General features: G+C 39.0%; 2 protein-coding genes and 1 non-coding gene across 4 annotated transcripts in view; all 3 read left to right on the top strand.

The window, feature by feature from the left end:
- The window catches only part of rasgef1ba (RasGEF domain family, member 1Ba), a 64,300-nt gene that overhangs the window by 9,800 nt on the left and 27,078 nt on the right, over positions 1-27,422 (top strand). Inside the window, exon 1 of one of the 2 annotated variants that reach the window (XM_054772751.1) lies at positions 23,585-23,768. The exons of the other annotated variant lie outside the window; for it this stretch is intronic. The gene's annotated coding sequence lies outside the window, so the exon portion shown is untranslated. Of the gene's footprint in view, positions 1-23,584; positions 23,769-27,422 lie in introns of those variants that run through there. 2 annotated transcript variants of the gene reach the window in all.
- Positions 12,534-12,605, top strand: trnac-gca (transfer RNA cysteine (anticodon GCA)). Its single transcript has one exon. It is a non-coding gene; the product is annotated as a tRNA-Cys (tRNA).
- Positions 15,745-21,446, top strand: LOC129179480 (uncharacterized). Its single transcript, XM_054772752.1, has 3 exons — positions 15,745-15,901; positions 18,165-18,722; positions 19,481-21,446. Exons 1-3 carry the CDS (start codon positions 15,853-15,855, stop codon positions 19,948-19,950), a joined length of 1,077 nt encoding a protein of 358 aa, XP_054628727.1. The 5' UTR covers positions 15,745-15,852; the 3' UTR covers positions 19,951-21,446.

Genomic DNA, 27,422 nt, shown 5'->3' with positions numbered 1-27,422 from the left:
TGTAAAAGACTTGTTTTGCGTAAGCAGACTCTGGTGACTCATTGGACTGCTTGCATTTTCTGTGACAGACGGCATCAGACCATCACGGCGTTTGATCAACGCCACAAATGATAATAATAACAATAACAATAACAATAACAGTAACAATAACAATAACAATAACAATAACAATAACAATAATAATAATAATAATAATAATAATAATAATAATAATAATAATTACTGTTATTATTATTATTATTATTATTATTATTATTATTATTATTATTATTATTATTATTGTGTTGGAAAAAAATGACACAAATAATAAATTAACAAATATTCAAAATTTTGAAAATAATTTTAAAAAATGGAAATAATAACAATGAATATTAATAAAGAAATAATATATTAAAAATAAAATAATTAGAAGACAAAATAGAAAAAAATAAACTAAGAGATTAACAATAATAAAATAAAATAAAAATAATACATAAATAATTAAATTTAAAAAAACAGAACTGACAATGACAAAAAAAAATACATGGCTCATGAATATTATAAGTAAAAATTGTATAAACATAACTAAATAATAAACAATAATAATAATAATAATAATAACAACAATAATAATAAATAATACATTAAAAGAAATAAAGGTATTAAAGATAAATGAATATGAAATAAATAATACAAAAAATTAAAAACAAAGACAAAAAATACATGGCTCATGAATATTATGAATAAAAATTGTATAAGCATAACTAAATAATAAACAATAATAATAATAATAACAACAATAATAATAAATAATACATTAAAAGAAATAAAGGTATTAAAGATAAATGAATACGAAATAAATAATAAAAAAATTTAAAACATGAATATACTGAATAAAAATTGCATAAAAATATACTTTTTGAAAAGTATTTTATTATAATAGCCATAATTAATGAAAATAAATAAAGACATTACGATAAGTGAATATGTAATAAATCAATCATTAACATTAAAAAATGAAGACCTGGAAAAAAATACATGGTTCATGAATATTATCATATATTAACATATATATTATAATATAATAAATACAAATTGTATAAAATACTTAAATAACCCTTTTTAAAAAGTTGACACTCAATAATAATAATAATAATAATAATAATAATAAAGGAATTTAAAAAATAAATGAATGCATAATACATATATAATTCAATTAAAAATAAGTATAATAATAATAAAAATTAATAAAGGAATTAGAAGTAAATGAATACATAATTAATAAGTAATTACATTACAAAAATTCTGACCTGTCATCTACCAAAAAATGTATAAAAATATATTTGCATAAACTTGTTTTTAAAGTTGACGCTCAGTGGTGATAATAATAACAATAAAAAAACGAAAATAAAAAAAGCGATTAAAGATAAATAAATACAATTCTGAACCGAGTACGCACATCAGCTTTCACAGCAACTGTTGCAACATTTTAAAGCGCATGCAGATATCTGCTGCCTTCAATGGGAGTTTGCTTTTTAAAAAATCTACACCAGGAGGTTGCCTACAGCCACAGCTGTTAATATTGTTCGACCCGGCGCTAATGAGAGACTCCGGTGCGGGAGACTCTGCAGTGAATTGAATGGAGGTGTTTTGTCCTCATTTGAGCAGCAAGCTGCAGCAAGTCCAAGAGAGGGTTTAACCTGGTTTTCCCTCCCGTGATGGCCCCCACTGGCGCGTTGTGGACCTTCTGGTGTAGCGCCTGCGTCCCTGTGGGTGCTTCTGCTGTTGTTGTTGCTTCCTGTCCTCCGTGGAATCCGACGTGTGACGCAAATGCAAGTCAGAGAAAGATTCCAGACCTCGTCGCTGGCTAAGGAAGAGAGCGCTGTGGCTGCGTTTGATTTTCACAAGCCACATTTGGACCTCCTGCTGTCAGCCTCCTCCCTCCATCGCCCTGCTTCTCAGCATCTGACCCCAATCGCCGACGTCGTTTGTCTGTGTGTGTGTGTGTGTGCTGTCATCATCAAAGACGTTTCCACTGCAAACTTCCTTCATGACAAAATCATTTCAGTTTTTGACCCAGCTCGAAGGGGGCCCCGGTCCAGGCAGCACTCGTGCCCTGGATAGTAAATCTATACTGCAATACGAGCTGTATGCTGACTTCCCTAAAGCATATCCGACTTCCATGTTGGAAAACTGCCTTGCAGTTTCTCAAGGGAGGGCCACCGTGAGCCAACCGCAGCTCCCCCAGTGCCGGCGGCACTCGTGCACACTACCGCGACCCAATTATCTTGCTGCTCGCTTGAGTTGCCAGGTATTGAGGCAAAAATTGGTGTGTGATGACTCATTTCCATCAGATACGACATGAAAACCGCTATTCAAGCTGTACACTGACTACTCTAAAGTATAAAATTATATCGTTTTGTGTTGGAAAAGTGCCATACAGCCCAGTTTTCCAGGGGAGGGCGGCCGTGCGCTAATTCTCAATGTCACAATACATGTTGGAATTCATCTTTCCCAAAAATGAACCACAGCTCCCCCAATGCTGGAAGCACTCGTGCACGCTATCACCACCACCGTTCTTGCTGCTCACTTTTGCTATTTAGACAATAATGGCTGCATGTTGACTCATTTTCACTGGATAGTCAATATATACTGCTGTACAAGCTGTACACTGACTTCTCTAACGTACAGTATATCCTCGTTTCATGTTCAAAAAATAATTTTTCTTTAATTTTTAGAATAAAAACATGTAATATTTTATTCTTATAATTACTTTATTTATTTATTTGTATTTGTATATTTATTATTATTTGAATAGAATTTAAAAAAATTTTTTCGAAATTTGAGAATTAAAAAAGAAAATTAACAAAATGCAAACCTTGCAAAAAAATGTTACATGTTGACATTAAACATACAATATATAAATATTTTGTATTACAATTTATTCATTTCTATTTTTAGATTTATTATTATTTGAATAGAACTCTTTTTAATATTTAGAATTTAAAAAAAAGAATAAAGAAATGCAAAGCTTATGCAAAAAAAAAAATACGTGTAGACCCGAAACACACAAGAACAATTTTTTTGTATTTTTATGTTTATTATTGAAAAATATTTTATTCATGATTTTTGACAACTTTGTGCATGTTAATATTATATGAATATAATATATAATACAGTATATTAATGATACTGTATACAGTAATGATTTAATTCATATTTAGTTAGTTAATTCTTCCAAAAAAACACATGTAATTGAATGTATTAAATACATTATTGAGTACCCAGAAAATAAAACTTGAATATGTACTGTATTAATTTTACAATTCCTATTGGTATTATTGCATGAAAACACACCACACATTCAGTATAGCACACTGATACACACAGGAGCACAAATACACACTGTATACACAAACAAACACACACAGCTGCTCAGGCTAATTTAAAAGCCCCACCCACTCTCCTGAGCCTGTGTGTGTGCGTTCATACACTTTGATTGTGTTTGTGTTTTGGCGCCGCTCGTCATCACCTGCTACCGCTAACGGCTAAGCGCTATGTAGCAGCTAGCAGGTGAAACAATGTCCACACGAAAGCCGCCGGAGCCGGTGAATAAGCGAAAGAGGCGTTTAACTTTAAAGGAGAGTCGGGTCGACGTCTGCCTGTGACAGTTTTGAAATCGTTATTTGAAAAACAGCACGTATGCAATGACGTTACGCACTGCAGTCATGCATCAAACGGTTACACATCCGTTACAGAACAAAGTTGTCTTTGTATCAATTCATACTGTACATAAATGATAAACAATTCTTGAAAAATACCTTAAATATGAATGCAGATATGATATACACTACGTATACAATAATATCAATAATCAATTATATTAAAAAGAAGAAAATACTGATTTATCATGCAGTGTATTAAAAAATAATAACAAATATCATTCGATTATTATTTTAAAATACCTACAATATCAATAAAAAGATATTATACATTGTATATATAATAATAGGAATAAAAATACAAAAACTTATTGATTACATTTATTTCTATTCTACTGTGTTATAAATAATGTCAAAAACACAAATAAATAATAAACATTATGAAATAATGTATTTTAAAAATACTTAAAATCCAAATATTGCATAAATAATAAGTGTTATTGAATAATTATTTTAAAATACCTTCATTTATATATATATATATATATATATACACACATATATATAGGAATAAAATTTTTGCAATTAATTGACTATTATTTATTTATACATACATAAATTATAAATATCATAAAGAAATAATAAATACTATTAAATAATTATTTTAAAAAATATTTAAAATGGAAATACAAATATAAATAAATATAAAATATAAATAAATATAAATACTGTACATGTAATAATACAAATATTAAAATGAATTGAGTAAATTTATATATACTGTATTATGTTATAAGTAATATAAATATCAGAGAAATAAGAAATAAAGATTAAGTTATTATTTTGAAATACCCACAATAATATAATTGAAAAGATATTATATATTGTATATATAATAATAGGGATAAAAATATTAGAATTAATCCATTAAATGAAAACTAAATATTTATTCATACAAATGTATGTTACAAATATTATTAATATCACAAATAAAAAAATAATGACTATTAAATAATTATTTAAAAAAATACTTAAAATGTAAATACAAATATATGGCACACTGTACATGCAATGATACAAAATAAAAATATTGAAACGAATTGATTACTTTTTTTTAAGTGTTTGTTATTTTATACTGCATTGTATTATAAAAAATATAAATATCACATCAATATTGTGAAATTAGTGTCACGTTACGCAGGACAGGAGTCAGTACTTCCTGTCCTGCGCCATTATTTTGGCGAGCGGTGCTTCCGGTGTAGTCGATGGGACAGCCGCTCCACGCCTGGTGGCCGCACAGCTGCGGCCAGTACTCATGGTTCATTGCCATGGTCATTGCATTTCATACGCGTCGCCTCCAAGTCAGTGCTGTCACCTGCACGATTACTTACCTGGGTTCCACCTGTTCTATTTACTTCCCACAGAGTTTTTTTGTCTGTCGCCTTTTGTTCCTTCCCGTTTTTCACTGTAAAAAGAACCTTTCTTTTTTCCAAGCCATTGCCTCGTCTCTGCATACTGGGGGTCAAGCTACCGACAGCGTCAGCCGCACGTGACAATTAGTACAAAATGAATTGATTACATTCAAAAAAATGTATTATATGTTAAGTGGACTGTATTATAGTATAAATAACATAAATATCACAAATAAATAATACATATAAATAATTTAAAAAACACACAAAATCAAAGTTAAAAATATGTTATACACTGTAGCTATGTGATAAAATAATATAAAAGATTAAAAGAAAATATATGTTGTGCATACTTACCAATAATATAAATATCACATATGAATAATACAATACTATGATAAGATAACTAATAATAAAATGATAAATAATACCAAATAGAAAATCATATGACTATAATGTCTAATAATATCAAATAATATTTATAAATATATAAAACATAAATATAAATTAGATATTGTACTGTACATGTAAATAATAATAATAAAAATGCTATGTTTTATTTTGCCCAGTGTGTCCAGACGTTAGGGACACCCTGTAGGGGATGCATGAGGATCATGAATTGTTGCCAAGGGTAACCAATATACTTCCAATACACAAACGTGTTGTGACTTTTGCCTTGGTTGTAATTTCACTTCCCTTTTCGTGCATTGCTAACTTCCCAGGAACCGGCAGCTTTGGGACTGTTTGCTCGCCAGGTCAAGAATGTTTGTCTTTTTCTTTGCCGAGCTGATCCAAGCAAAGACCCACCAAATATCGCTCAGCAAACCTCGCAGAGACACGCGGGTATGTTGTTAGCTTCGCGCTGAGCGTCCACGCTCCCTGGAGGCAGCTGGAGAAACACAGAAACACATCCATGTAAGACGTAGACCTTAGAAGGCATTCTTTGCCTTTGAAAACAATGGAAATAGAATTCATCTGTTCCAGGGTCAAACTGTGGCCATCGTAAAAGGTTTGCAGGCAAGGTTTGACGTTTATGACTTTCTTACATAAGCACAGCGTTTCTTCCACATGCGTTAGATCAGCTGGACCCTGTTCGCTGTTGATTGACAGCGGTGTGGGGGGTGGGAGTCTTGGCGTTAGGAGGAGGCGGGGCGGGGGTCACCTCCGTGTGTGGTCGGGATCGGGTTGCGCGCTGGAAAAACAGGCCAGACATTCCTCGCTGGCCAAAAGGAGGTCGCCGCGGTGACCTAGGTGGAACGCATTCCTCCCAGAGGGGGCGGGGCTTGGGGGGCAGGGGGTGCCTGCTGATTGGGTGGTTTCTCAGCTAATCAAGTACTACAAGGTAGTATTACTAGCGCTAGTATCTGTTCGCTCATTACTCATTGTGGTATCATTTCAGTACACACCGCTTCATGCTAACGTTAGCTTAGCACTCATGTCGCTAAACGATGCCCCGTTTCCACTGATGCACGGTCCGCCACAGCTCGCTACGACTCTTCTAATCAAGTACTTATGAGGTACTATTGTTAGCGCTAGTACCTGGTCACTCATTGGTCATTTGGGGATACACCGCTAGGAATATAACCAGAATAAACACACATGCTAACGTTAGCTTAGCTCTCAAGTCGCTAAACGATGTCCCTTTTCCACTGGCGCAAAGTACCCACACAGCTCGCTACGACTCTCGAGGTACTATGACTAGCGCTAGAACCTGGACCTTTTTTTTATATTTAGAGAAAAACGATTATTATTACTATCATTAGTACAAATGTTTTCTCCTTACTCTCTCACTTATTTGCTTGATTTTCCATATTTGCTGCGTTTATTTGATTTTCACAAATTTTTCAACTTTCTTCTCGGGCATTTTGTCTTGTAATAGTTGGTCTTTATTCTCGGAATATTTTCACTTAATTATTGTTATTACGAATTTTACCCAACCTAATTGTTTTGTTTTGTTTCTCATATTAAAACTTTTTGTCCATTAATTTTTCAACTGTATTCTATTTTTTTTCTTAATATTATGACTTTACTCTCTGAATGTTTTCCTTATTCTTCTATGACTGCTGATCCTTTTTTTATTTGACTGTATTTTTTTTAGTTGAATTGTATTTTTAGAATGTGCCAAGTACGACCGAGTATTAGAGCCACATTGACAAAAAATAATCGGAGACTGTAAGAATAAAGTTGTAAATTTACAAGAATAAAATCGTAAATGTAAGAGAAAAAAAGTCCTAAATTTACGAGAAAAAATGCAATATTATCTTTGCCTCAAGCCAAAGGTCACATAAGTCCCCCCTTTTAATATCTGTCTCAGGCAGTATTATTACGAGAATAAAGTGGTACATTTACCGGAATTTTTAAAAAATTGTATCTATTGCCTGAGACAGCTATGAAAAGGGGGGACTTAAGTGACCTTTGGCCTTGGGCATGTGCAGGGGGCGGAGCAAGGAAGGCGGAAGTGAGAAGGGCTAGCCATCTAATCTAAGCTTTTTTTTCTTGTAAATTTACAACTTATTTTCTCGTAAATTTACGATTTTATTCTCGTAATGTTACGACCTTTTATCTCGAAACGGTGGTCTAGTGGTTAGCACGTTGGCCAATACAGTAACAGTCTGGAGATCGGGAAGACGTGGGTCGATTCTCCCTTGGGCATTTCTGTGTGGAGTTTGCATGTTCTCCCCGTGTGTGTGGGGGTTTTCTCCGGGTACTCCGGTTTCCTCCCACATTCCAAAAACATGCATGATAGGTTAATTGGAGACTCTAAATTGTCCATAGGTATGAATGTGAGTGTGAATGGTTGTTTGTCTATATGTGCCCTGCCATTGGCTGGCCACCAGTCCAGGGTGTACCCCGCCTGTTGCCTGAAGTCAGCTGGGATAGGCTGCAGCATGCCCCCGCGACCCTAATGAGGAGAAGCAGTATAGAAAATGGATGGATGGATGGATTCTCGTAATGTTGCGACCTTTTATCTCGTAAATTTACGACTTTATTCTCGTAATGTTGCGACCTTTTATCTCATAAATCTACAAATTTATTCTCGTAAATTTCTGTCTTTTTTCTTGTGAATTTACTACTTTTTTCTCGTAAATTTACAAGAATAAAGTCATCTGTATATATATTTTTTATTTTCCTAATGTTACAACCTTTTCCTAGTAAATGTACGAGTTTTTGTTCTCGTAAATTTACGACCTTATTCACAGAAATGTACTACTTTTTTCCTGCAAATGTACAACTTTTTTCTCGTAAATTTACGAGAATAAAATCGTAAATTAATGACTATATTCCCGTATAGTTACGAAATTACTTACGAATATATTCTCATAAATTTACAACTTTATTCTCATAAATTTTACAACTTTATTCTTGTAAATTGATAACTTTATTCTGTTAAATTTTATGATTTTTTTTTTCTCTCAGAAATTTACAACTTCATTCCCGAAATCTCTGATTTTTTTGTTTTCAATGTGGCCCTAATACCCCTTCGTAGCCGAGGACACTTTGGACACCCCTGAAATAGAGTAAATGTGTACAAGTAATGCAGGTGCAGGATGTTACTAATGTAAAATGTGTTTGCTCTGAGAAGATGAACTTGGTGTCTTCAAAGCAGGTCATGGAGGGTAAAATAGTCCCGGGTCCTGGTCTCAAGGCTATTTATTATTTATTATTTATTATTTATTACAAATAAGGTTGCTTCATATCATCACAATTAACCACCAAAGGCTCCATGTTCCACTTGGAGCCAGCGTGACGGGTCAGCAGGGCCACGGAGGACCTCTTTGGCCTTCTTCCACGTCCACTGTGATGTAAGACAGCAGCCTGACTGACATTCTGCTTTTATGTAAGGACGTTTATATAAGTCCAAACAAGGAGACGTGGAGCAGTCTTGTGATGCAGTTCGACTTCTTTCATCTACTTTTAGTTTTTCACTTCCTGTGTGTGGCAAAACAGAGGAAGGAGCAACTGAAGGTGGAAATTCCTGTAAAGTTCCGCAGTAGTCGATGACTGTGAGTCACAACTATTTTGGGACGTTCCCACCTCCTGGAAAGATGATGGCGCGTGCGCCAAGGCTCAAAACACACATTAGCTCATACTATACGACAATCACTGAGTGTTGAGGAGGTGGGGGTGTAGCTCAGTGGTAGCACATTTGGCTGCAGCTCAAGAGGTCTCTGGTTCAAATCTGGATGCCCCCTGGTGTTCTGGTTTCAGTTGGTTGTTTTAAAAAAGTTTACATGCATTTTGTCCAATCAGAAGCCTGAAAAAGCCCTGATTCCTCAATACACTCTTGATCAAAAAGACCTTTTGAAGAATGGCAAAAATGTACATTTTGCACAGTTGGATCTTCAAGGAAATGTGCACTTTCTTTTGGAACTGTGCCCATCATCCACAATCCTTATGTGAAACATGAGCACACGTCTTTCCCTTTTCTGTGCGTTCTAAAGAGAGAAAAACAGTTAGCATGAGGGAGCTAAGAGTGCATGTAATGGGACACAACTATTTTGACTATAAAGCCCGTTTAATAAATCTCCACTAAGGTTTTATGGTTTTATATACATGCTGGGACCATGCAGTAACAGGCGCATTCATGACAACATGTAATACTTACGGTATTTTGGTCATTTTACGCATTACCCAAACTTCTTCCCTGGGGCGCATTGATTTCACATAGCAACATAGATAGGAACTAGCGCTACTTCAGTCACCAACATCAGCATAGGCCTCACATGGCCCAATAGGCCCAATATAGTAGACTTAATAAGAGTAAATAAACCATTTAAGACGTAAATAAAACTCCTGCTTGTGTTCCCTGGGGGACCTTAGTGCTTCGTGCTTAGACCTTAGACCTAGACCTTAGACCTGAGGTACCGAGTTAAGTTTTAGCTTGTCGTGGGTTATGGCCCCAACAGTAGCCCGGAGATCATTTAAATCTACAATAACTGCCTGTTCTGGCAACGCCCAGTGGACAATGTAGGATACTACATTCACAAGTAGAATGTAACAGAAGCAAGTGAGTTTTTGGTTTTGTTGGATTGACGAAACAGAACCAGACAGAAAAAGGACCAAGTTTATAAACCATCAATGGATTTGGAGCTGAGAAAGTGAACTGAAGCAATGAAAACTACCATTTTAATGAACGAAACGCAAGGAACTGCTTAAAATTCAGCTGACTCTTAGACTCTTTGAGTCGCGTTTCGACTCAGGCTAGTCCTCCTCCTCCTTCCTGCCTCCACTTGCGCTCCTGATCAAGACATCTCGTGAACGGTAGGATTGTTTTTGTTTTTCAGTTTTATTCATTTACAGTAATCTTATTTATTACCTTATTTTATATTGGAATGTTACTCTACTATGTTTATGCTAACGTCTTCTTATATTCTCCCACCATATTTGGTGGACTTTGAATATTTTGAAGGGCCAAAGGGGTGAGTTTGGGAAGATCTTGGAATTGATTAGGCTATTTACATGTATTTTACGCTTAGTATAACACAAAAACCCTATAACATAAAGGTTCTCGGAACGGATTATTTACGTTGTAGGGGCGTCTACTGTAATTGGATTTACATTATTGTCTATGGGAAAATTTGTATTGGTTAGAGTCTGTTTTGGTTTGAGTCGGACCTTCTGGAAAGGATTAATGACGTTAACCAAGGCACCACTGTATTTGTATTTTAGTTCATTTGGTTACTTCATTTAGCCATTTTTTATGCTTGAAAATACATGATTTAGGCCAAGAATATGTCCAATTAGCTTAAATATGCATTTTTTGTTTTGCTTTACTAACACGTGAAAAAAAAATTGATTTTGAGAAAAAAGTCATACATTTATGAGAATAAAGTCATAAAAGTATGAGAATATTACACAGTAGATTTTGAGAATAAAGTCGTAAATTTACAAGAATAAAGTCGTAAAAGTATGGCGAAAAAACACCTAATATTACTCGAAATCTCAGATTTTTTTTCATTGGCTCTAATACTCCGTCCTAGTATTCAACAGCAATCATTTATCGATTTGTTTTTTTTTAAAACGTGATATAGTGAGGGAGCGATATTCGAACTGCGATATAACGAGGGACTGTACAGTATGCTCATGGCCAATGAAAATCAAGTAGTTGGGTGAAAATGGCCTCAGCGGTGCACCCGTCTACAAGTGTTATAACCAATAAATAACGATAGCTTCACATTATTTCATGCTTCAGTACTTTTGTTGTGGTAGAGGTTGTAGTTTGTCAACATTCTTCCTCGTGTGAACATTTGATTCCCCATTTCCCGTCTTCTCCAGCGTTGCCTTTCCTCGGGTTTGTGATTGGCTATTTCTTTACTAATTGCACACGACAGAGAAAATAGGGAAATCGCTTGACTCTGACATGATTTGAACACACATCCTTCTGATCTGGAATCAGATGCACTACTGTTGCACCACAGAGTCACTTGTTGAGTGTTGTCTGACTATTAACAAAGATACATGTACGTGTTGTTGCTATCCTTGTCATGCCACTGGACGCTTTCAAGTCGGCGGCGCTTGTGTGCCAACGTGGGCAGTAATGAGAAAGTCATTCGTGTGGCCTCTTAAGTGCGTGGCTTTGAAGGCAACATCTGCGTTTAGAGTGTTGTAGCACACACACACACACACACACACCTTCCCAGATGGCCCTTCATCTCTAAGTGGCTGCATATATTAGCCAGGGATGTTTTTCTCATGCAAGCATCCGCTGCTGGATGTTTTTCAGGCTCTGCCATGAGTTTACAGCGGCCTCTGCAAATTGGTGGCTACTCTTTAAAAAAAAGCAAGGCAAATTAGAGGGACTCCTGAGCGCTGCGATTCATCTGGCTCAGGGGCTTCCAGCACCCACAGACCGCTTTTTTAGACCACTGTGGGTGTCGTTGGGAGTGTTGTGGAGGTCCTGTGGTTCAGCATCCCACCCTGGTGCACCAGCATGTGTTCAGCAGCTGCACTGGAACACTGGATGCCAAAAGGACGTTTTTATGGCTCGGTGGCGGAAATGTGTGACAAGCTTATGAAAAGTAGAGGACACTCAAAGGCAACTCTGAGGAAGCGGATGGAACCAGAGGTTGTTGTCGTCAAAAAAGGCCAGCAGTTGTTTTGCAGAAGTCCAAAAACTCTGCTTTGAAAAACGTTTGTGGCCTCGTTACAAGCTCAAAAAGTTGAACACACCACAAAGACGATAACCAAGAATCGCTGTGCATGTTAGAAACAGTCAATCTAGCTCTTAAGCCATGACTCCATCAATGGGCCAGTCTGGTACCGTTACACTGTGAAGGATTCTGTGTATGGGAGTCTGTGGTGCAACAGTAGATCACGAGGTCTCCTGGTCATAGAGGTTGGTTGTGGTTTGATTCCATCAAGGTATGGGAGGGTGCTGTGACTTGTTTCTGTTTAAGTGGACTAAAACCCATCAAGAAATCATCTGCTGTTGGTTAAATTCACCCAATCGTCATGAGGATATGCTCTTCATGGTAGGAATGGGGGTATAGCTCAGTGGCAGAGCGTTTGACTGCAGATCAAGAGGTCCCTGGTTCAAATCCAGTTGCCCCCTGCTGTACAGTTTTGTTCACAGAGTAGTCCAGCAATATATCAATTCATGGCTAGGACACCACTGAGAAAAGCAACAGCTGCTGGAAACGTCAGGTGTCAACTCAGGTCCAGACCAAATCAACCCCTGAACCTTTTTGCCTCCAACCTAACCGATCCGATGAGCAAATGGACCCCGTGACATAATGGTGATGTATCTATGGATAGTGTGCAATGGGATAAGGGAGTTGCTTACCAAAAATTGTGTAGAATGTATGCCACGCTTAGCATGGTTTGCACTTCTTCATGTTTACATTCTTGTGACTAGCAACAGAAGCAAGTGAGTTTTTGGTTTTGTTGGATTGACGAAACAGAACCAGACAGAAAAAGGACCAAGTTTATAAACCATCAATGGATTTGGAGCTGAGAAAGTGAACTGAAGCAATGAAAACTACCATTTTAATGAACGAAACGCAAGGAACTGCTTAAAATTCTACAGTGTGATGACTTTCGACTATCATGTATGCAGTGATGTTCTACAGGAGCTTCCCTCTATGTCATTTTCCTTCTTGTGGGTGAAAAGCCTGCCAAGAATTCCATGAATGTCTGGCCGTCTCCCATGTCTTTGTTTGTGTCTGGAGTGGACACTTGAACCATGCTGGCTGCTGCTTGCCTGGAAGACCTGCAAACTGGGCCAAACGCAGCAGCAGGACGGCATCCTCAGCCTCACGGGCCTTTTTCTCGTCTTAGCCGACCGTGCGCTCGCTGACCTGCTTTTCTCCGCTGCAAATCACAGCGTGGAGGAGCACTCGCTCAGCTCTCAGAGCGGGAAAGATGACATTCCAGCGACTCTGCAATTAGTTATTTATTGCAGCCTGGCCTCTTTTTGCTGCTAGAGGGGAAAGGCTTCTTCCCCCTGCAGAACACTCGTGATTAGAGCCCCCGTGCAGGAGAGATTGCAGGTTTTAAAGCTTCAAGTCACACATTTGCCTGCAACCCTCCCTGTTATTCTCCTCTTTGTCCACTTTGTTGATGCTACAAAAGTAGGTAATGGTCCCCGGGAAAATGTGCAACGTGTGTCGTTGCGGGAACTCACCCCCGGGCGCACACTTTGGACACCCCTGACTTGGGGAGACATCAGGCCAGCAGGAAGCATCCCACAGGCATGCGTTAGTGATAACATGAATGTCCAGTAGTCGAGTGTCTCGCTTCCCTTTCCTCTCTAATTACTTGTGCTCTTCGTCTGCCGTCTTTATCTCAAGCATTTGCATTTTCTATTATTGCCTTCATGCTTTGTCGCTCGTGTGTTGCAGAGGCACACATCAGCACATGAAAGATTCATTTGCTTTGCTTTGTTGTCTCCTCAAAGAAGAAAAAGTATCGTAAAAACACAGCACGCTGTAGTCTATATTGTTTTCTACGACACAAAACAGCTTGCCAATTTAAGTGGCAGTTTAGGGAAACGTTCCACCAAAGGTGGCCAACCGTCCCTTGAATAACGGAATTGTCCCATATTGACAAATAACAGTACATGTCCAGCATTGAGTTAACAAGGGATGTACTTTGTCCCTTATTACCAAGAGAAACAAAGCTTGTGTAGTCTGTACAAGTCTGTAAAATGTGGAGTCTGTTGACGACACAGCTTGCCAGCGTGTCTGATGTCTCCCAAACCTGACACCAGCAAAACATATGAAAGACACATGTTGGCCGTACGGACGACACACGAAGACGTACGAAGTGCGTAAGTTTGTCTTGCAACCTGAAAAAAAACGTAAGCGCCCATAGAGTTTGTTTGACATGACAAAATTCGAAAATCAGCACGTCACACGCTTGTGACCTCGGCTTTACTTTTTAAAGTCTCGTCAACAGCGTTGCTCTCTTGTTATTATAAAACAAAAATAAGTAAAAATAGGTAACAGTCGGGTCGGTTGGCCCTGCCAACAAGGTGTCCCTTATTTATTTTTCCGGGAGTTGGCAACCCTAATTCCACCAATCATTGAACCTCACCAATGGCGAGCTAACAAGCTGGCTGCTTTGTATCGGCCTCCAAAAAATGGACAGAGACACAAATTCCATGGTTTGAGACAGCTTGTGTGCTACTGTACACTAATAGTAGTTTTTATTGTGGTTCAGCAGGTGTGTAAATAGCAACGCTTTTGTTAGCTAGTCTGCTAGCTGTGTTTCCTTTGGCTTGCTCCCTTTGAAGATGACCTTTGCTGCCCTTTTTAGCTAAATAAGCAGACCCATCATAAAAAAGTGGTATTAATGTTCAATTATTTGTTTGTATGGCAACAGTTAGAATAAAAGCGCGCACTTGGGCCGTGTCTGGTTGGCATTAGCACTCTTTGCTAATGCATGTTAATGCTTGCTTTGCCTCACACACACTTTCTTTCAAGCATGATACAGGTCAGTATTATATGGCGTATAAGTGATTTATTCACACTATATCAGGAATCAACAACTGTCGTGAAACTAGGGTTGCTTGCTTTCAAAGTCTATTGGTGATTTTCATGCAGTATGCATGAGGTAGGTGGACATGCGGTGCGGCAAGAAGAAAAGCTGAAAGAAAACATGCAAATGTTTCAGCAGGAGAGCAAACTGAATCTGCATTAACTCCAACCCCCCTCCGGCCACTAATTGCTGGATTTGTGGATAACACAGAAAGACAAGGGGGGGGGGGGGGATGATGAGGGATGTGGAGGAACGGAATGCCGGTGCCTCAAGCCCCCCCCCCCCCCCCCCCCCCCCAGGAGACATCCAGGGAATGTGCAAGACAAGCTGTTAACACCTGAGAGGAGCAGTTTCCTCTGGATGTTTCCGTCTTGTTATTTAAAGTCAGCATGCTTTGATTTCACACCTGAGATGTCAATACACACGACAAGGATTTTAGTCTGCATGTATTGGAGCTCATTTGAATGTGAAGGTAATGATGTGTCCTGTATTGGAATATGACAACGTTTTTTAAAAGTACTTTATATAAAATAAATTCTATCAGTTTTAAATGTATATATTTTTCTATTAATGAAACTCTGTTTGTTACGTAATTTTTTTTCATTCAGCTTTATTAATGCTTTACAATTTAGAATAACAGTGTCAAACCATGGGCATTAACAAACAACAGTTGGATAACAACAACATACATAAGTCATGTTACGTCATATTATATATGACGGCTCCAGTGCGATGACGCCACACGCTGGAGACGCTCAACCCGGAAGTGCCCTTGGTCTCCCACGGTGTGGCTTGTTTACATTCTCTGCAGCTCGTCCAAAATGAATACTCCCGTCATCAACTCGACGAGTTCTGTGTCCACAACACGACGTAAGAATCCTCTTTTGTCAGCTTACATGTTGGTTTTTGTGTCGCGGGAGGCAAAGGGAGACCTTCCGCTAACTTTACAGCGAGCAGCTAACGCTAACAACGCCATCGTAAGCTAGCAGCCCTGTTGCTGCTGCGAAGATATGTCACTTTATAGTTTTTGCATTCTCGGCATTTTCTTGCAACCAAAACATTGACTGTATGAGTCAATTGCTGTAATGTGACAATTATATGACTTTATTTAAATTACGTAGCCGTCACTATCCACGTAAGCTAGTTGACTAGCCCTTCACTTCTAGTAGCTCGCTGTGTGGCTATATTACTCTAGTAACACCTTTTGTGTGTGTTTTGTGTAAACGTGCATGTTACACTTGTAAAGCTTGTCGAAATGAATTTCATGTATCTATTTAGCACTTTTCACTTGACAGTTGTCACAGTGTTGCTGACTTCTCAGTCAGGAAAGTAGCCATTGGCTGTCCTATAAGTCGCTAAATGACGCCATCCTCTCATAGATCTTTGGCCGAGGCTGAGCGTGTGACTTGCAGTTCTCTACCAAAACGCAAGGGGTGGTGTTTTCGTCAAAGTGAGCAACCAAACAGCGAGCTATTTAGCTTCCTGTGCAGTCGTAGTGAGCAACGGCGACAGCTAGGCCTATCACGCAAAAAAATTTTGCGGGACGGTAATTGTCCGACAAATTATTGTCGACAGTTGATATTATTGTCAACATTATTTTGAAACCTTTTTTTTGTGAATGTAATGATATATGGCTTAATAATGCGAGTACACTGTATCAAAAGCAATAAACTGTAATTTCTCAAGAGCGTTTAACGTTGTAATTGGAATGTTGAGGGGACTAAAAAAGAGAGTAATAAAAAAAATTAAACAACATAATAAAAAAAGACCCAAATGAAAATAAAATGGACTCTCATTCTATTTTCTTAATAATATGATGTTATTCTTGTAAAATTATGACCTTTTTCTTGTGATATTGCAATATTTTTACTTTATTCTTGCAAAAATTACAGCTGTTTTTTTTTTCCATTTATGCTGTTTTTTTTCCAACTATTTGAACTTTCTTTTTGGAAAATTTACTACTCGTGACTTTCTTATGACTTTTTTCCCATAATATTTAATCTATTTTCTTGTAACGTAACTTTTCCGCAACCTAATTTTCCAAAAATTAAGATTTTTTTTGTTTTTATATTATTACTTCAAAGAATACGTCTTGTTTTAGTATTTACATTTCCTGCTACTAACATCAGTCATGTTTCCTCATAATATTCCGACGTTATTCTTGTAAAATTATTCTCGTTAGATTGCAACTTTTTTCTCGTAATATTTTGACTTTATTGTCATTTATTTTCCAAATATTGGAACTTTCGTCTTGCAAATTTTCTTCTCGTAATTATGACTTTATTCCCATAATATTTTGACTTAATTCTCGTAACATTACAACTTTTTCGGCAACCTAATTTTCCAAAAATTATGATTTAAAAAAAAAAAAAAAAAAAAAAGCAATTCCCACACTTGGGCTGTGCTGTGGCATTCGCCTTTGCAACCATTACTTCTGCGCCTTCATTCATATTTGTGTTTGCGCACTTGCAGGCTGCAGCACTAGCTAGCAGCCCCGCCTCCACCCACTGGGACAAAGAGACTGAATGACTGACAGGACTCCGTTCATTCTGCTATAGAACCAATGCGCCCAGGTGCTGAGACAGATGCACAGAGTGAAGCCTCTTGCCACCCAGCCTGTTTGTTTGAGAGAGAGCAGGAAAACAAACACGCATGCACATGTCAATATATCGAGTTTGTTTTTATTTATCGTGCGGTTAATTAATTCATTGATTATTGTGACAGGCCTAGCGACAGCTCATTGTCACTTTTAGTGAACACATTGCTCCAAAGACGCAGCCGAAGACGCTTACACAGGAGGGAAAAACAGGAAAGGCTGAATACCAGAAATTATATACTAAAAAAAAAAAAAAAAAAAAAAAAAAAAAGCCCACCAATCACAGCTGTGCAGCCATCGCTGATATTGTTGCAAGATTAAATTTTTCTTTTGAAGGGGCACATCAAGAGTTCGGAGAAGGAGTAGTCGCTCAGCGTCGCTTATGCAGGCGCATAAGGCGCACGGAGTGATAAATGTATGAAACAGTGTATGTAGACTCAACTTAACAGACCATAACATACAAGGCAACAGGACAATAATGAAATATAAGAACACGAACAATGCGTTCCTGACTGCAAGGTGATGTTTGTGCCAAAGGGAAGCGAGAGGCTGAGCGCTCGGTCAACTGGACGGTGGAGGAGACTCAGGTGCTGCTGTGCGCCTGGAGCGATGAGCGAGTCCAGAAGAGTCTGTCGGAAAACCTGCGCAACCGCCATGTCTTCAAACACCTTTCGGCCCGCATGAGCGACATGGGCTTCTGCCGCAGTCCTCACCAGTGCCGACTGCGCGTGAAAACGCTGAAGGCCAACTACGTGAGGGCCAAGCTGCAGAGGAGCGTGGACAGCTCCCAGCTCTGCAACTTTAAATACTTTGACGAGATGGATGCGGTGCTGGGAAGGAGGTCCGACGGAGCGGGAGGCGGGCCTCCTCGGAGCTCTTTTGGCGGTCATCATCTCAGCCCTCCAGGGATCACCGGAAGGGAACATTTGAGCTCGTCTGAGGAGAAAGGAGGCCGGCAGCCGTGGCGGCTGGACTTCCAAGTCAAGCTGGAGAACGAAGACGATTCCGAGTTCAGTGACGCAGGGTTCACGCAAGAACTCGGAGAGAGGCGACCAGACGTTTGTTTAGGGTCAAGCGTCCATTCTGTGCCTGCCGGTAAGTCCTCTTCAATTCAGTTTGTGAATCTGCTACATAGATTTTTACACGTTAGTATACAGATTCATGATAACTTTTTTTTCCCCAAACTGATACTGATATCGATAACTTCTCGAGACCGATATGGTACCGATAACTTTTTGATATCTGATTTTTAAATTTAGATTTAAGTGTAGCTTTTGCACACCTGGAGGTAAGAAGGACTGGAACAAATTAGGATTTGACCAACTGTACCTGTTGATTTGTCCTAATTAAATATCATGACATTACTGCTACCATATCACTATTATCAGAACCAGAGTATAGAGCGAGAGGAGCCACTTGCAAAGTGTAGTGTATTCGGACATATGCTCCGAGCAGCTGGTGGTCCGCTACGGAGGTCAGGACAGCCTGGGTATAGAGTGGGAGGAGCCACCTGGCGTGGCTCAGCAAGGTGCACTGTATTTGGGCACATGCTCTGAGCAGCCGGTGTGACGCCACGGAGGTCTCTGGCAAACCTTTTGCACTTTTCAAGTGTTAGATGGGTTTCTCTCATTTTGCCTCCTTAAATACTTATTTTTAAGTATTCAAGACCGAGCGCACAAGTTGGGTCTGTATGAATTATGCCCCACTGCACGTGACGGACATTTCTGTACAATTTTACTGGAGGGGAGACAGAGGGCAGCAAGGAGCGCTGCAGAAAAGAGGACGCTATGGAGTTTGATACTTCTACTGGAGCTAAGACACAGCATCATTATTTGTATGTCCTTCCATGGCAGCTTCAACTGTGGACATTGTGAGATCTCCCTCCTGCCACATGGTTCCGCCTCCGCCCACCCCGCCTGAAGCGTCCTTGCCGTTCCCCTCACCCGAGGGTCCGACGACACCCAATGTCCTCCCTGCCGAAGCCGGCCGACTGGAACCGGTCCTCCAGCACCTGTCACAGTGCTGCCAGCAGCTGGTGTCGGAGACCCGAGGCCTACTGGCGCAGCTGGAGAAGCAGAGGCAGGAGCAGGCCCGCTGGCACCAGGACCTGCTGAACCAGTGGATGCACCGGGAGGAGCAGCGGCAGAGGGAGGCGGCCGAGAGGGAGGAGCGGCGGGAGAAGGCCCACATGGAGCATCAGATCAGGGTTCTGGAGCTCCTCACCAGCTTGGCCCGAGAACAAGGCTGCAGATGTGGAGGCGGCAGAACCGCAGCTGAGGCGCCAAATGTACCAAATCACACATTGAACAAGGATGGAGATTAGGGCCCTGTCAACACGGCAATGTTACTGAGATTGGTTTTTTTTGGCGGGTTGAAAAAAAAGTCTCATCCATACTGTGCCTGATTAGTAAATAGTTGCATCCAGACGGGAACGGATCACTGAGTGAAAACGATGTAATACACAAGCACAACTACGTGTTGCGCTGTGAACACACACGTGGGCGGAACTACGTGACACAGCGAACCATACAAGAGGAAAGAACGCATGCGCATAAGTCCGTTGCGTTCTGCTTTTCAAAATTTACGAGAAGTGGAATTACAGTACTTCTGTGAGTCATTATGGACTATAAGACAACGAAATGGGAGGAGAACGTCGACCGGGGTGAGTCATGTCCGTCGAAATATTCAGATATTATGTCGCTTTGTCGTCAAATCTCACTTTTTGTCACGTGATGGCGACGATGCGGTGGTGAGTTGGTGACGTCATTGTTTTCATATTGCCTGTATACAAGGCAACGACAAGTCGTTGTTCTCAGATTTTCCCACTCTGGAAGCCGTTTGCAAAAAATATCATTTCAGGTCACCCAGAACGCCATTCCCGTGACGCTGAAACAATAAAACGCTTTGCCGTTTTGACCTGAAAACGTTTCCGTGTGGATAGCCCCTAAGATGCTCCACTCCTCACAGATTTTCATGAACCAGACTTTAAGGTGAAGATGGACATGGATTGGTGTACTGCTTGAATTGTTTCAGATGACCTTGTGGAACTCTGGATGTGCGTGGCGATAATGACACATGAAATCTTTAATCTCTCTTCATTGTCTCACATGTAAACACTTTAAACATTAAAAAAAGTGCTGATCTCAGTTCTGTTCTTGTGTTTTGTTGCCTTGATCACACCTGAAATTTGGCCCCCTTGCAACTATTAACATGCAACATAACGTCCATGCATTCAGTCAACAGGTGACAAGCGTTGAAGCCTTGGTGGAGGTCTGTGTTCCTTCACACTTATTGTTGCATGTGTGTGTGATGTGGACCGGTTCAGACTGGACAACTATTTGTTGTGTCTGGCGGTGGTGTTTGTGGTGTCCCGCGTAGAGATTGCAGTCCTGACCTCTGAATCATCTTCCCCATCATTCCAGCAAGATGGATTTACGGAAAAATTTAAATCTGCGCTGCTAATCCCAGATTACGTAACACTGGCTGGTGAGATTATGAATGAGATGTGTTCAAGTCACATGTCTTTGTTTTTTTCATTTTTAACAACAAATCTACAGTAGGACTGCTCCAGTCCAAGCCGTTCTTAAAATACTGGAAACAGAAATGGTCTGTTCCAGGGTCAAGCTGTGGCCATCATAAATGCTTTATTATGTTGGTGGAGTTTGACATTCATCCAGGTCATTGTATTCTCAGGGCATTGAATCAATCGCAGATGGACTGTTCAGGCAGTCTTAGACGAGACGTTTTACCTCTCGCCCCATTTTATGCCCAAACACTAGATAGGACATCTTTAGTTTTTTCTGACCAGTTCATGCTTAAATACTACAAGTAGATACAACAGCTTTTGATTAGTCTCTCGACTAGAGTCTGTCCTATCTAGTCTTTGAGCATAAATTGAGCATAAGGTGTTTTAGATGTTTCTCTTTTCGTCCCAGTTCATGGTCAAAGACAAGGTAGGACAGCGCTAGTCAAGTCTGACCAGTTCATGCTAAAAGGTTACATTGGGCAGTTCTAGTCCTAGAGAGCTCACTAGATAGGACAGTTTCTAGTTCTAGATATATCTCTAGATTGGATAGCCCTACTCTCAGGCTTTTTCAGACTAGAAGCTGAAGCCTGTGACAAGAGTGGTCCTATTGAGTCTTTGAGCATGGACTGATGAAGCCTGAGACTAGAGCTATCCTATCTAGTCTTTGAGCAGGGACTAATGAAGACTGAGACTAGAGTAAGGCTGTCCTATCTAGTCATTGAGCATGAACTGATGAAGCCCGAGACTATACTAGGGCTGTCCTATCTAGTCCTTGAGCATGAACTGATGAAGCCTGAGACTATACTAGGGCTGTCCTATCTAGTCCTTGAGCATGAACCGATGAAGCCTGCCTGCAATCTGTATGCAGTATTCATCACTAGTCTGTGGCTTCATCAGTCTAGTCTGACTAGATAGGACAGCTCTAGCCTCAGGCTTTGTCCACATCTGACTAAGGCTGTCCTATCTAGTTTTTGAGCATGAACTGATGAAGCTTGTCTAGTCTTTGTCATAAGCGAGTAAAGCCTGAGACTAGACTAGAGCTGCCCTATCTAGTCTTTGAGCATGAACTGACGAAGCCTTCTTGGATGAGAGGCTAAACGTCCTGTAAAACAATTACAAATACACAAAAACACTTTTAATTTAATCGTTTTGATGGCCAGTGAGGTGAATTCTGACGAGTGAAAAATGTTGGTGTAATTTCGTAAAGAAAATCCAATAATTTTCACAATGCATCACATGACTTTGTGGTTTTATGTTGATCTGCTTGCTGATAACAGTCCATTCGCCAGGGAGCGCCTTATCCAATTGTTGCTCAGACAAGATTGCACTCCATTTAATCTGTATTCAGACTGGAGAAATGAAATCATACAACCTTTGCGTCTTTTCATTATGTTCAATCCCCTCCGAGGGCCCCAATCACCTCACCCCCGCGTCTCCCTCTCCCTGCCCCTCCACCCACCACTTAGCGACACAAAAGCCGGACGTCAAAAGCGGATCATCAGTGTCTCGACAAAGAAGTCGACAAGGGAATGTTCCGATTAATATATTTCACTGGTGTCATTTGCATGCGCTTTGATTGGTTGCCATGGACACCAGCCTCCAGGGGAAAGCGTGTAAGGGGAGGAGTCTGGACAGGAAGTCTGGTCAAGCAAACATAACACCTTTATTCATTGAACGCCATGACGTGTCCTGCATAATGCATGCCAGCATTTATATTTTGGACTACGCAGTACCAAATGCCTTTCAGAGTTTTAAATTCAGAGTTCAAACACAATTTTCAGAAAAAGTACGCCTTTGAAGTCGTACAAAACTTCCAAGATCAAAGTACATGGACAGGAAGTAACGTATGGGTACTCACTTGTTAGCAAAGTGAACATTTTAAACTATTAACTGATATTACACTGCTAAGCTATTTTTTTATACTTCCATGACAGTACAGTTAAGCAAGGCCACCATTTGATCCTGGAACAGATTATTTCTATTTCTACTGTTTACTATTGGAAAAATTAGTTTCAAGCAAGTCTGATGTTGACCAGCATAGCTAAAGATGTACTTATAAATCCTTGAAATACGTTTAATTCAAGAACAAACGTGCCCAGAGGCATTCTCATGAATGAATTGTACCTCAAATTAAGACCTTTTTGTGTACGTGTTGGTATTCCCCTCTCAGCTGATGTCGGTGGAGATTAAATTTAGTGAAGTGAAACAGAAAATATGAAGTAAAAAAAAAACAAAACAATGTGACGGAGTGTATGGAAAGAGAAACAAAAGAGGAAAGAAATGAATTGGGAGTGCGTAGGGGCGGGGTAAAAGAGCCAGTAGAGGGCCGAGCTACGGGCTGCCTCTGTCCTCTGATTGGCCGCAGCTTTCCCCGCACTTGAAGGCGTTCGAAACGCCTCTCGGTTGAAGTCAGACTGCGAGCAGACATCGTGCAGAGGACGCGTCCGTCTCATTCATACCCGTCGGAGCCAATCGAACCGTGCTGGTTCTGGAGGAGGACTTGGTTTATTTTCACTTCATGTTTATGTGAGTTTAAAGTATTGGGACACTCGGAAGAGGATTTCCACGCTTTTTTTGTCGTCGTGTGGGACAGGACGTAGGCACCTGGAAGTGAGGTAAGAGGACCACTTGTAGTTGTCCACATGTTTTTATATATATATATATATATATTAATTTGTTTTACTGTTATTTCTGTATTTTTTGCACTTTATTGACTAAACACGTGTAAAGGATCTGACTTAAAACGATGGATATCGCATTCTTATTGCAGCGCATCGTAGTGCTAATCAATGAACGTAGTAATTGGGTGATAATGCACGAAGGTTCCGATAGTGCACCGTTTGAACGCCTCCTACACGTACACAAATACACACACCTTCTGGTTAAGAGGATTCTCCTGCAAGATAGGTCAGCGAAGTTAATCCCTCACCGCCTTTTCTTGACTTGTACGCGTTATTTATTGTGTTTGCGTAGTTTTTGAATGTGTTGTCTACAAAGGTGTCCACAACATTGGGTACGCTTGCACAGTAATTCAAAAGTAGGACAAATAATGCAAGGGGAAAAACGCAATAATATTAATATGTTGGAAAAAGAAGACAGATTCACCACTTTCGGTATCTATTGCACGTCCCTGTCAGTTTCAATATGTGCAAATGTCCAGTTTAAACGGTGCAAAGATGATGATGCATACTATGTGAACATGATATGGAGTGGTGCAAAATATGATGATTCATATGTGGAGTAGTGCAAATACTGTGTACATGTGACCATTATACGAATTGGTGCAAATATGGTGCATACAGTATATGAACGTGAATCTATATGGAGTGGTGCAAATTTGACTTCATATATGAACATGATACGGAGTGGTACAAATATGATGATACACATATGAACATGATATGGAGCATGGTGATACATGACATGTGAACACGATGTGGAGTGGTACAAATATGACAGAACACATATAAACGTGATATGGAGTGGTGCAAATATGACGGGTACATTTATGAACGTGATGTGGATTGGTGCAAATATTACGGCACACATATGAACGTGATAGGGAGTGGCGCAAATATGATACATATAAAAACGTAATACTGAGTAAACATGATATGGAGTGGCGCAACTATGACAATACATATATGAACATGATATGCTGTGGTGCACATATGACTTTATGAACGTGATATGGAGTGGTGCAAATATGATACAAAAATGTGATACGGAGTGGTGCAAATATGGCTATACTATATAAACATGATATGGAGTGGTGCAAATATGACTTTACTCTATGAACATGACATGGAGTGGTGTAAATGCTGTATAACTATACAGGAACATCCATCCATCCGTTTTCTATGCCGCTTATACTACACATGAATATAATACGCATATATGATGATGCATATACAAATGTGATACGGAGCGGTGCAAATATGAGAGGATTTCTATGATAGGCTGTGATGTATTTAACCAGTGAAAATACACTGCTGGACTCTGAAGTTCTGCTCGGGGAAGCACAGAATGTCCTCACACATTTGTCGTCCTCTGAGGGTTAGTTTCTGCTCGTGTGCGTCTTCTCGCCTCTGAAGTGTGCTCATCATTCCTGACAGTCGTTGGGTTTTTTGGGTTCATTGTCCCTTTGGGGAAGATGCCCCGCCCCGACATCATTGTAGACTGGAGCTGAAATCACAGATGACACCTGAAGACAACACGATGTTTGCAGTTTCCCCCCGAAAGCAAAACAGGAGGTTTTGATTTTAGCCGCAAATCTTAAAAACTACCAATGAAAATGTAAAAAAGCAAGAATGGTCAAATCAGTTTTTTGGTCATTGTAAGCCACATTTTAATGTGCATTACCGCCGCTTTTAGGACTGGTGTGCAAAACAATTGTAATATGAATTTAAACTGGTGCTCAACTTATACAATTTGTGTTGTTTTAGAATGAAAATATCTACAACAGCATGAACGGCCTGCCAAGTCATCCCAAATTGTTTTGTAGCATAATCGAAAAAAAACAAAATAAATGAAAAATCATTTTATGATATAAATGCAAAAAACTAAAAATAAAGAACTCAATAATAAAAAGATTTTATAATTAATAAAGGAAAGTAAATAATTAAATAACATTTTCTGACAACAAAAAATAATATAAACAAGTACATTAATAATTTTATAACATAATAGAAAAAACTCAAATGAAAAATAATGTTATAAAAAAGTGTAACTCATAAAGAGTTATTTATATTTTATTTTTAAATTAAATAAAAATAATAATGCAAATCATTTTACAACATAAGAAAAAAATATACAAAAATAAATAATAACATACATTTTATAACATACTTTTTAAAAACGAAGAGAATTAAGTAAATAAATAATAAAATAATTTTGCCATAAACAATTACAATATTAAAAAAATAAATAATAAATTTATAATTATTATTATTATATTATATATTATATATTATTATTATTATTATTATTATTATTATATATAACAATTGAAAAAAAATTAAATATAAAAAATTATGCTGTAACACGATAGAAAAACATTACATTAAATAAATAAAAATAAGTAATCATTTTGTAAAAGTAGAAAAAGTAATTAATAAAAATAATTTTACAAATAGAAATAAAATGAATTAAATAAAAAGAAAATAATACAGATTGTTTTAGAACAATAGAGAATAATACAATCAAATCAATAAAATAAGTAAACAAGGAATAAGATAATAATAGAATAAATGAATAAAAAGAACCTTTTCATTACTCTGTCATTTCTAGAAATCTCTCCTTTTCACAAACGTTCACAAGTTCAACGTCTCAGTGGCCTGAAACTAAAAACAATCATCACATGTCGCGGCCATGCTGCTTCTTCCTGGTAGAAACAGAAGGTCCCCGCCCACGCCAACACGAGCACTCGGAGAACATCTTCTCAGACCATCGGTGCCATGTGATCGCTAAGTTAACACAAAAGGCAACTTTTACCATCCAAACAAGCTTTTACAGGATAATAGAAGCAGCAGAAACACAAATACATATATGCGTTGTTGGTCTTTTGAACGCTAAGGAGGACTTTTCACTTCATTTTGAAATAAACTGAAGTGTTTGCATGCATTCACATTGCAAGCAAAACTGGATCCAGTTGTCTTTTAGCTGCACTTCTGTACACATAGCAGAGAAACAAACTGAGATCCCGTTTTGCTTCGCTTATTTCTCGAAAATGATGACGAATCATTTGGACCTCCCTAACCCCCCAAGAACAAGTTTTCCTTTAATCCAAATTATGTTTTTATAAACCCAGTGCAGCTTGTTCCTACTCCACTGAGACAGATGGCTGCTCACACGCACACACCCGTATAACCAAAACACCCCTCCTCCCCCCAGTGACGGCTGTGTCATTTTGTTTGTTTACTCTTGGAGCCTGGGCTAGCGAGCTAAACCAATGGCGGCGTGTCAAGACTTTGCTTTTGTCCTCCTGCAGGACCTGAGGATGTGACATGTGGCGTCCCCTGTCCTAAAAGGACTTTTATCTTCAGATTAGATCACCAACCGCCCCCCAGCACCTTGGAATGATCCCGGATTGTTCTCCCGCCCCCCCTTCTTCAAAGAGCGGTTTCACACTGAGTCATTTTTCTTGCTAAGCTGAAACATGACATTCACGTTGGATTATTTGGAAGGCTCTGATCAAACGTGTTGAAAGACAATGAGACACCTGATACCTCATCGCACGACCTGGCAGTGTTTGTGTTCTCCTCGTGGCC

The sequence above is a fragment of the Dunckerocampus dactyliophorus genome, chromosome 4 (genome assembly GCF_027744805.1).
Source record: "Dunckerocampus dactyliophorus isolate RoL2022-P2 chromosome 4, RoL_Ddac_1.1, whole genome shotgun sequence".
Lineage (NCBI taxonomy): Eukaryota > Metazoa > Chordata > Actinopteri > Syngnathiformes > Syngnathidae > Dunckerocampus > Dunckerocampus dactyliophorus.
This window is presented reverse-complemented; position numbering and strand designations above follow the sequence as displayed.